This window comes from Sinocyclocheilus rhinocerous, unplaced genomic scaffold, assembly GCF_001515625.1.
Source record: "Sinocyclocheilus rhinocerous isolate Xijiao unplaced genomic scaffold, SAMN03320098_v1.1 scaffold1142, whole genome shotgun sequence".
In the NCBI taxonomy this organism is placed as follows: Eukaryota; Metazoa; Chordata; class Actinopteri; order Cypriniformes; family Cyprinidae; genus Sinocyclocheilus; species Sinocyclocheilus rhinocerous.
The window spans coordinates 55,112-66,717 of NW_015656027.1; the positions used below are offsets into that span (position 1 = coordinate 55,112).

Sequence of the window (11,606 nt, forward strand, 5' to 3'; positions counted from 1 at the left end):
TTTACACTGTGTTTTGCTGGCGCTTGAACACACTTTCCTGTTTATCACAACAAATGGCCAAGCAAAGCGCACGACACTGACAAGGTACTCGATACAGTACGAGACCAAACGCGATTTCAGCACGTCATATAAAATATATAATTAATAAAATTAATATAATTAATTTATAAAATATTAAATTAATCATATAAAATTAATCATATACATTCACCCAGACAAATACATATATGTTAAATTTGAAAAAAGGGACAGTGTTCAGATAACACTTACCTATCAGAACTAGCATTGTTAACTGTTTGAGGTGGGTTGAAACTGTGGGCAGGAGGAACTGGTCTTTCAAAAGCAGGAGAGTATTGATACTGCAAAGGAGAAATCAATCCTCCTCCTCTGTCTCCTTTTCCCACAAAACCATGTTGCTCTATAAGAAATAAGAAAAAAAAAGAGCTGTGAATGACTTTGCACTGCCACTGCCGCAACATTATATGACACAGATTTTGGGATGATGTAATGAAAGCTCTAGGATGAGTTCAAAATTGTATGTTTTCAACAAAATGTAAAATGTCGGGCAGGCAATATGGCTGACCTTGGAAAGCTAAGTATAATTTTATTCCACATAACATTAAAATATGACTTTAAAATTTGAATTTAAAATAGCAAAAAACTTCAAGAGTTACAGAGCAGAGCCTTTTGGCACAATATTGTTGACACTATAATAATGAAATACAATTTCAATAAAACCCACATATACAAGAGAGTTTGCAGGAGTTAACAGGAGTGAATGTGTGCAGGAAGGAGAGTGTAGCATTCTTGGAGATAATGAACATATCATTGAAAGGGTTTCATTTCAATGTCATTTCAAAATACTCTTACCTTCTATATCATCACTAGAATCAGAATCTGATCGCAGCAGGCATAAAAAGAGAAAGAGGAGCAATGACAGTTTTTTTAAAAAGGGGAAGAGAATAATAACAGTGTAAATGTGATGGGAATGCACAGCAGGAGGACAGTGACAGAAATTAGCACTGTAGATGGATGAGAGGGGTGGGGCAGAGGGGTATTTCTGAACACTACTGGCCATGTAATGGTTAATAAACCAAGCAGTCTACTTATTAAAATTGGAATTACACAAAACACAAAATTGGAATTACACAAAATTGGAAAATATACGTAAGTGGACAGTGGACCATACGGGTTTTACAGGTACTCACCTGAACTGCTTTGTTGTACCAGAGCTTCTGTAGGGTTCTGTGCCTTCAGTCCTGTGGCTGAAAGAGCGGCCTGACCAGAATGGCCTATTTAAATAAAAATCCTTTAATTGTTAGGTTCAAGCGTTCAAAAGCCACAAGAAGAACACTTTAAAAACACAGAAATTAACTTTAAAAGTGCTAATAATATAAAATATAAGTGACTTTAAGTCTTATTTCTCTTAAATCACTAGCTTTGTGTGAAGGAGCTAAACCACGTACAATATACATATGTAAAGTATTTAACTAATATGAAAGGTAGTTACAACATCAGTTATTACTATGTACTGTCACAGACTATGGAATGCTCCTCACATCTCTAAACATGCTGATCAATCAATCAATCAATCAATCAATCAATCAAAAAGGCATTAAAGCATTATGAATTCAGCCTAACCTTGCCACAAAATAGTTTTTCACCTGCAGCCTGCCCTGTCACAGCATATAATAGTTATTTGTAAACATTCTATGCAAGTTCTGCATTCAATGCATAATCATTCGATTTAGCTTTACTTTTCTTACCTAATGTCATGACAGAATTGTAACTGTTCCTAATATGTATTTTTGTTGTATATTAACACAGCAATGATTTGAATCGTTATGATTGAAATTACGACTGAACAGTGAACACTCTTTCTGCAGGGAGGTTAAACTTGCACAGGTTAAAATAGGTGGTCTGTGGCAAGGTTTTGGGTGATACAGGAAAGGTAGAGGTCAGGGGATGTGTCTCACCAGCACTACTGTGGGTAGTATTAAAAGGAGCTGATTCCATCTCCTCAAAGGCCTCCCTGTAGCTATGCACAGTTTTCTGAAAGGGAAACATATAGGATAACAAAATATTAAAGTGTAATGTATAACAATACCCAATACATGCTATTCACAGTAATACAACTAAGAGAAGTAAAAACACTTTACAATAACTTATTTAAAACATTACAATGTTAAATGAAATGATAAAGTGAAACATCTATCTCCACAATTTATCCGTTATTATATACCTCCTTGGGTTGTCCACCTGGGTTCATTGCAATTGTGTTGGCAAAGTCTGGAGATACAGGTTTCAATGGAGAGCACACCCTGTGGGCTGCACTGTCATTTTGGCTGCTGAGGTACTGGCTTTCACTGGTGGTTCGTCGGCGCATAGTTGGCATGGCCTCATCTGGGGTTACTGTACGCGAATGTGATCCTAAACAACATGGAAAAAGTTCTTAAAGCAAATGAAGTTCATGTGTCAGAAGGGTACAATTTTAACTTTTCAGCCAAATATCTTAAGTGTCATTAGATTAAGGATTATATCAAGAATTATAGCTGTTTTACTAAAATAGGTCAGGCCCTACATCATTCATTGGCCTCTAGTGGCTACAGTATGTTTTTGATGACTGAAACCTCCTCAGATTCAGGTCTTACATACAGTATGTGTACATTTGTGATAATAGTTGGTTGCATTCAAAAGTTATAGTCATTTAATTAAAAGGAAAATTATTAAAATCCATGTTGAATTTAAACTTTAACATGTTTGTGATAATTATTGATATTGAGACTCTTCCTACATCATTTTTATTCAGTTCAGTGCAAACGACCAAGAAAAATAGCTAACAAAAGTTCTTGCCAAAATCCAATATGGTGAAAGACTTCTAGACGGTCGTGAAATCATATAAAAATTAGTGTTCAGCATGACCTAAGGATTCCAGTGCTATAAAATTGAAATAATCTGTGACATACAGTATGGTTTAGAAGTTATACCCCAAAATGTGATATTCTTGATGACTTTGTACTGGGATCCCAATAATAATGACCCAATAAACAAAATAATGACTCTGACTCCTAATAATAATTATAACAAAATGTTTTACACTTAAAGGTTCACTATATTTTCCTGCATACATTCAGCGATTGGCCCTTTAACAATTTCATATAGAGAAACCCCAAAGAAACAGGCAAAATAAGATGACAGAGATGTAGAAAGAGAACAGAAAGGAGTGGAGGAAGTGGAGAAGTGGAGGTGTGAGAGGGGACAAACCAGAGAAGGAATAGGATCGATGATGTTCGGGCTGGAAGGACATGCTCTTGGAGATGCCCCGGATGCGGGCGTTGTACTCTGGGTTGAGGAATGATGGAATGGGTTGAAGCAGAAGAAGAGGATGAGTATAAAGGTGCAGGTTGGGAATCAGTGGTGTGCAGGTTGGGAATCAGTGGTGTGAGGGGTGATCCATATACCACAGCAGAGATAGACAGAAATGGGGGGAAAAACAAGAAGAATGATGGAAGGGTGAATATGAATTCTACTTTCTGGGTCTCAAAATATTTCTTTAAAATACAGTACTACATTACAAACTGTACTGTTTACAAGAATATGTTTGTATAATTGTACATGACTTTCCATATGTGAGTAAATAATCAAATACCCAGAATGATATAGTGGTCTACTAAGCACTAGAGACACAACAGTCTCATTAGAATATGTTTGATAGAAATCCTGTTCAAGCAATTCCATTCACTGCCAGAGAGTGGTGCTCCTATGTATTTTCCTGTAATATCAATAATCTGCTGTTCAAGCCAGAGAATGCATGGTAGCTGAAGCACAGTGTGGTAAGGTCTATTCTGGCCAATGGTGAATTACATCACTGCAGCTATTCACTCCTACACAGCGGACAGTGTGAGTGTCTGCCAAGAATACTCTATATCAACATGAGATATGATGACAACTTTACAATCTTCTTTCATCAATCTTTAGTGTTTAGGTCAAATTTATAGCTCGGTATTAGAACATGTCTTCATTGTTTATCTATGCAGTGGGACATACTTGCAGGGACTTTTTCCAATGTTTATGTTTGATCTACAGGACTAAATCAAGATATGAGCAAACTTGGTCACATTACTATGGCTCCATTAGGTTACCAGGGCTTGGTGTATTGTCTTTTCTTTTTTTTGTCAAATATGGCTTAATATTAGATGCTGCACTTTGTATGAGACTGATAAATGAAGCCAGAAACAGGCTAAACTAAACTGCACGCTCTAATGACATCAAAATGAGGCTGGGTAGAGTCATATCCTGATTATCCATCAAGCTGTCACTTAGAAACTTTAATAATGAACCATAATAAATCCATGCCAGCTTCAGCTTATAATTTTTTTGTCAATTTTTTATAGTTTTCTCAAAAATACAAAGGCAAAACCAAAAAAATGCATCACATAATCTATAGATTTTTTACCGATTTTAGTGGACACTTTTTCAGTTTCAGTCATCTTATATATGCAGCAAAAGCCATGCACTCAGACCACAATTTCCTTCTTCCTCACCTGCCACACGGTGGGCGACAAGTCCCTCAAGGTTTAGCATCTCCTCCTCAGACTTTGGCTCAGGTTCTTTTACAATGGTAACTGAGGGGAGTGGGGATGACGATGTGCTGTAGCTTTTTTGAGGGCCTGGGAATGTACCCTGAAGGTCTGGAGAGTAAGACACCTCTCTGCTTCCTGGGTAGACATACTGGGGCTTGATTGGAGATGGGAGGGGTAAAGTTGGGGATGGTGTTGTGACTGACCCTCCACGGATACTGTAGGGATCTTGCTGATAGATAGGTGAAAGGGCCTGAGGGGACTGGTAACCCCTCTGATGATGCTCAGATAGTGGAGTCATTGGGTAAGCAGGTGATGATCTTTGTGAGGACTGTCCAAAACTGGCAGAGGAAGAGAGAGGTGGGCCACCAGTGACACTATAGATGGCCTGGTCAGCCTGGTAGGAAGGTCTGACTAGTGTCTGGGCAAAGGGTGGTTGGAAAGCTGAGATGTTCTCACCTGCGGGAGCACTCTGAGATTTGGGAAATGGTGTATGTGAAGGCTCCAAGTCAAGCATGAGCATGCTTAGGGCATCTATAGACTGTTCTACATCCTGCTGTGATCCACCTCCACGAGTTGGGAAGTTCGGAAGGGCACCATCTGAGCCAAAGAAGGGGTCATCCACAAGACCATATTGATGCCAAGCACTGAGCCCTCGTTGCACTGCATCTCGGCTGCTGGTGTTACGTTCAGGAGCTTGTGGCAAGTACCGAAGTCCTCCATCCAGCATCAGGCCACCATATGACTGCGAGCGATACATTCCTTCGTTCTGCCCACTGTACTCTATCAGTCCATGTGCTGATGATGACCCTCGAAGCTGGTGCACAGGCATCTCCTTTTTAGGCCTTCGCTCTAAGAAATTCCCACGTTGCCTGTCTACTTCTATTACAGTGGACTCAGAGACTGGTCTGCTGTCAGCTGGTGTATTTTGACCCTCAAAGGAGGAGAATGTGCCAAGACTGCCTGCACTGTTATCTCCCACCTGGCTTTCTCGTAACTCGTACTCAATAATGTCAGTTTCTTGCTCAGCACCTGCTTGTCCGTTAACGTGGACCTGGGCAGGCACAAGGTGCCGCACTCCAACCCCTGGGCTTGTGTTGGCAAAAGAGAGGAAATTCTGATGAGGGAGAAGTGGTGGTCCCTCTGACCCACTCAGGAGCTGTTCCAACTCTCGGTTCTCACAAGGGCTAATTGCAGTCTCAGGGGGAGCTTGGCTCACAGGCCCTGAGGATGACAAAGACTGTTGAGCATCATCTGTGCGGTCTGTCTTAACAGAAGCAGTAGAGTTTCCTGAGTCACTGCTGACAGAAAGGGCGTGGTCTGCAGCTGGTAGTGGATGGTTGGCAACCGGAAGAGGAAGTGCATGTTCAACTACAGGAGGAGCACGGTCAGTTGAATAAGCACCATTGGCAGACACAATTCCCTCAAGAGAGTCTTTCTTCTGAACCCGGAAGTAAAGGCTGCAGTCTACTGGACCTTGAGAATGAGTAAAATCTGAAAAAGAGGTTATAAAAATGTCTCAGGAATATTATAGAATAACTCTATATTATAACTTATAAAGTTTTCTCTATTCCAGTTTACTCAAAAATGAAACTTATGCTATCATTTGCTCACCCTTATGAAATGCCATTTAACCTATACATTCTTTATTGTGCAATATTCTTAAAATGGTACGTACAACACATCCTCTACATTCAGTATCTTATCTGAAGTCATACGATAGCTTTGACAATGGAGGCCAAATTTAATTCGTTATTAACTAAAAATCTATGAAATAAAAAATTATAATTTTATGTCTAAAGTCTATGGATTTTTCACTCACTCAAATTCATTCACTCACACACAGTCCTTCAAAAAAGTCCTTCAATCCTTCAATTAAAAAAAAAAATTCTTCTTCTTTTTTTTGCTTTAACATAAATAACGTAAAACATATATTTTCATTCTCTTCCTGTGAAGATTTAGTGGATGAAATTTCCAGTTGGCTAATGGAAATGTGGTTGAATGTCTTGTGTGTTTCGTGTGTACGCTCTACAAAATGACAATCAAGTCATGTCAACATATGTTTTCCATTACTTTAACTCATCAAATTAATTGAACCATTTTCAACTTAATTCTATTTGATTTTGTCTTAGTCTTTTTCTTTTCTTTTTTTTAATTAAAGTGGTTTGCCTCTTTAAGTCTTTAAGTCAAGTTTTATTTGTATAGAACTTTTCACAATCTGTAGTTTTTAAATACAACAGAAAAGTTGTAGAGAGAAAAATCTTTGAGAGAAACAAAACTGAGATAGGGGAGCTCATCCTCATGTCATTAAAATGAACGTCTAGTTCTGTGATGAAACTCTAGATTGTGCAGGCTAATAGGTCCTTAAAGCAATCTGCTGCTCTCACATTATTCACTACATGACACAAGCAGATTTGTCTCTGTTCCATCTGCAGCAACGCAGCTCAACATTTTAATAGTTTGGTTAAGTCTTGCAGCGCAAAATCCATAACCTCCCCCACCTCCACCACTATAGATCTGTTATGGATAATTTCATGTATGCTATTTGTGCAGCAGCAGTATGTCTTGCATGTACATAGCAGTGTGCCTGTGTATGTACTGGCAGTAGCAAGTCTCCATACTTACTCAGCCAAGACCAAATACATTCAACCAAGACCAAATACATTCAGCCAAGACCAAATACATTAATACTGTCATTAATGTTAAACTATTCAGAGATTTGTCATGATAGAAATGTAAATAATCGCTATAAGAATGATTTTATACCTATATCTATTAGGATTTAAAATAGTAAATTGCGGTAATAATGATGGTATTTTAACTAACAAGTATTGTTGTTGTTTGTGCTGTTTTGTGTGGTTGTTGTGTATTGCTGCAGCTTTGAGTCCAAGACAAATTTCCTGCAAAGGACAATAAAGTATAACTCTAACTCTAACATAATGCTAAATGTGATCTAATTATATAGTATGTGTTATACAAGTTATGTGGGTATCACTTTATTTTACAGTCCTGTTCTTTGTGTACATACTATGTACTTATTATAGTAATTACAATAACTGGGTATAACTATAGGTACTAACCCTGAACTTACTCCCTAACCTAACCTTAACCCATGTAGTTACCTTATACTACCCAGTACTTTCTTGGGTAAGTACTCTGTAAGTACATGTACTGTAAAATAAAGTGTAACTGCTATGTATTTTTTGAATAAATGGTATGATTACATTTTTTTCAATATGCTACCAAGCCAATATTAAAACTGTTAGGATACTAATTAAATTGTAAGAATAGTTTTAAAGTCCGCCTTAAATTAACTAAAGTGATGATGGCAGTAATCACTGATTTTCTTTTTTGCTGTCTTGCTGGCAGTTCTATGTTGATTTATAGTCTTTTGAAATCCATCCTAACGACTGGAATGATGTAGGCAGGTTTTCCGTCTCTAGCTCTCTGACCGGTATAGATTATAGAGGACATTTTCTATTAATATGGATAATTTTTTCTCATCATCTGTGACTATCACAGGTGGTGTTCCCTAGGGAACCATCTTAGGGTCTCTATTGTTCTCTCTTTACATGGTTTGTTCCCTCTGGATTCTATCTGCCACAAATATAAAATCTCATTGACTATGCCAATGATTCTCAGCTCCACCTCACCGACCCAATCATAGCTGTTTTCTAGATCATTTATTAATCATAGCTATGTCGGACTCATAAATGAGTTTGCACTACTGTACTGTACACCTTCAACCATACTCTTGTTTTTGTATTGTATTGAGTCTTGTGTTTTTGTAAAATTCACTGTGATTAGACCCACAATTTCTTCTTCCATCAATTACATGTTACAATAATGAATTGTATATTTAATTTAAATTAAATGTATTTATTTATTATTTTACTTTAAAATTAGGTTATATTAATTATAAATCATTGATAGTGGAGGTCTAATGGGCTAATAGACTAGAACCAAGGTTGCAGGTTTGAGCCAAGGCAAATGAAATAGCAACTATAACATTTATTTATATTTATACTTTATTTAAGATTCCACAATTGCCCAGTCATCAGTGTGTTGTGTATTCTCATCTCCCAGCCCTGGTAATTGGCACACTGCCTTGGTAAAGAAGCGTATGCTATGAACTGGAAAATGACATGTTAAGATATGTAACTTAAACCTAAGTAGTATTGTGTAACTAATGAATGATTGTTGTTTGAGGTTCAGAAAATATGCACAAACCTGCTTGCCATGACGATGACCAAGTTTTACTAAGTCTGTCTAGCAACAGCCATGGCATTAGGTTAGGGCCAATGGAATGATATCATGGGTAAATAATGCCAAAGTGTTGGTCAAGAGAGAGAAGAGGCAGAGGGCCACTGCAGTTCAACATACCATGATCATGTTATACTGGCAACATTTATAAAAAGAGAGTGAAAGATAAGGATATTCTAATAAATAACAGAAGGACAGAGTAAAAAAAAAAAGGTTGAAAAAAGAATATGAGGTGGGAAGTAGACATGTAGACAGCTAGGCAGAAATACAGAATGGCTAACTGACAGACAGACAGACAGACAGACAGACTGACTGACTGACTGACTGACAGACAGACAGATAGACAGAGAGATAGACAGACATACATGAGGGGTGAGTGTATTATGACAATTTACAGAAATGAAATGGTAAGCTGACAGAAATGGCAATGACATGAGAAAGCCCAAGAGACATGTTACTGTAAGAGTTAAAACAGATGGGGTGGGGGTGGGCTATATTCAACATGAAGTCACATAGTGATCCAACTGCTGCTCAGTAAAACAGCACAGCTCATTCACATTCAGCATAACATCCTATCATCACACACACACACACACACACACACACACACAAACACAAACAAACAAACAAACAAACACAGGACAGGGAATTGCAGTCAAATTTTCTGCTGGGTCCAGCACCCCTCCGGCCCACCCCTAGCTCTGCTTATGATAATTACCGATTTTACAGGTGCTGACAGCTGACTTAATAGCAGATTTTTAAGAAGGTTGTAATACAGAGGAGCTAAAGCCCCAGCCCCAAACAGCGTCCAGTTGGGGTCCAAAAAGTACTTGAAAAACACATAAAACTATATGAATTTCAGAATTATTAGCATTTACAGTATGCACTCAAACTTGCATGAATAAGGTAATGCCAAACCTGATGGTCCATGCTATCTTAGCATGATTAGAGAATGTTCCAATAAAGCATCTTGTGTCCTTCAGTGGAAGCAAAAGGACATTTGCTTACATTTGTTAAGTGGCAGAGAAATAATGATCTAGTAAATAAATTCTTAAATATTTATTATTGATATTTATCTTTATTGATATTTATTTACCTCATAACATTTCTTTGTTTTAAATGCTTCAAAATTGTGAAACTTTCTGTGTTGTCTGTTCAATGTGACCTCAGATTTTTGAATTTATAAAAGTTTACATGACAGTAATGCACTGTAAAAACATACTTGCATAGCTTTAAAAAAGTAATAGAAAAGGCCTACAGAAAAACAAAAAAACGTCACTAAAAATCATTATCTCAGAAAAGAGGTGGGACAAAAAAAGTATCTCAAAACAAAATTTTACTGTACCTGTGACAAGACCCTTTAAATCTGTAATCACACTGGCTAAAGTGCTTTAAGGAGCATAAACAACATATAAAATATCTTCCACTAAAAAGGTACTGTACTGTACATTAATCTTTTTTAATCTTTGTCTTAGGTTTTAATAAAATCTAGTATATTTAAACTAGAGGAACTGAACACATGTAAAAGCCGTTTTTAGATTACAGAGAATTTAGTCTTAGATTCAAGAACAGATCCAACAAATAGATGAAGAGCTGAATTTTCTAAATGTCCAAATTGTAACACAGTATCAAATGAGATTCAGAAATTATTGATGGTAATTTCAGCCAGTACTGTTTAGTTCAGAACTCACTTCTAGATTTACAAATACTGAACTTTTTGCAGAAAAATCTGACAAAATTATCTTTTAAAATCCACAAAACACAGTAGCAGAACATAAAAATCACACCTAGTAATTGAGCTCGCACAGATACAGTACATGCGTTGAGAATGAGTAGATTACTTTGAATGAGGCAACTTCCTCTTTAAGACTTACCTACTTTCAAGCCCAATGGAAAATCTAATTCAAATTCAGTTCTGATTCCAAGAAGTGTATATAGCACTGCTCACCATTGACAGTGACAGATATCTAGTTCATTAATCTGAGTTGCTCTCTTTTGTGAGTCATTCTGACCAAGTGTCACAGTCACCTCTCTGTCTCTCTCTCTGTTCCACACACTTCCCTCTCAGTCATTCCAAAAATGCCATGAAGCTGTGCAGCAGCCATATATGGGAGCCTGAGCTGTAAACAAGCCCTGGTGGCTATACTGTCCCAGAGCACCCCTCTGTCTCTGTCATAGGAATACAAACACACAGACACCACACATGCTTTAACTGAAACACACAAATGGAAATGTGTAGAAAGAGGTTTGAGATTTAAACCAAGAAGTACAAAGTGTCCTTTAACTTCAGCAGTCTCACAGACTCTTTCTTCCTTTTAAAAGCCATGTTTTTTTGGTGTCTGCTCTTTTCTTTGCTGGACTATGATCACGGAGCCTGCATTTGAAAAGATCTGTCTTTGCTTTGTGTCTCAAATTCTCTGTCAGATCATATGTTCTGTTTAGGGTCTGATAACATTCCAATTTATTTTGCTTTTTAATTTAGATCCAAATGACATGTCACATGACATGGTCATTTATAACCTTCCAGAGAGATAAAGTTAAACATATTTGGCTTACCAAGCTTGGCTTAAACTCTAAGCACCTCCTGGACAAATTAGTAAAATGGACATAAAGGTTGAGATGGAGTGGCGGAGGGTATGCCGGAAAAATTATCACTAGAGTGAGGTAAGCAGCGTTCTCTACTGGTATATGTATCTTGTGTTGTTATTGGCAGGATTAGATGATCATGCACCTCCATACATTTTGTTCATATTTTATATATAT

At 37.4% G+C, this 11,606-nt stretch overlaps 1 protein-coding gene across 1 annotated transcript in view; it reads right to left on the bottom strand.

The window, feature by feature from the left end:
* Positions 1 to 11,606, bottom strand: part of LOC107719294 (tensin-like) — a 125,437-nt gene that overhangs the window by 6,081 nt on the left and 107,750 nt on the right. The window contains exons 17-23 of the mRNA XM_016526693.1: positions 4,545 to 6,074; positions 3,265 to 3,342; positions 2,243 to 2,430; positions 1,977 to 2,052; positions 1,209 to 1,292; positions 871 to 897; positions 271 to 418 (exon numbers count right to left, since the gene is read on the bottom strand). Of these exons, the coding sequence (XP_016382179.1) occupies positions 271 to 418; positions 871 to 897; positions 1,209 to 1,292; positions 1,977 to 2,052; positions 2,243 to 2,430; positions 3,265 to 3,342; positions 4,545 to 6,074 (2,131 nt within the window). The remainder of the gene's footprint in view (positions 1 to 270; positions 419 to 870; positions 898 to 1,208; positions 1,293 to 1,976; positions 2,053 to 2,242; positions 2,431 to 3,264; positions 3,343 to 4,544; positions 6,075 to 11,606) is intronic.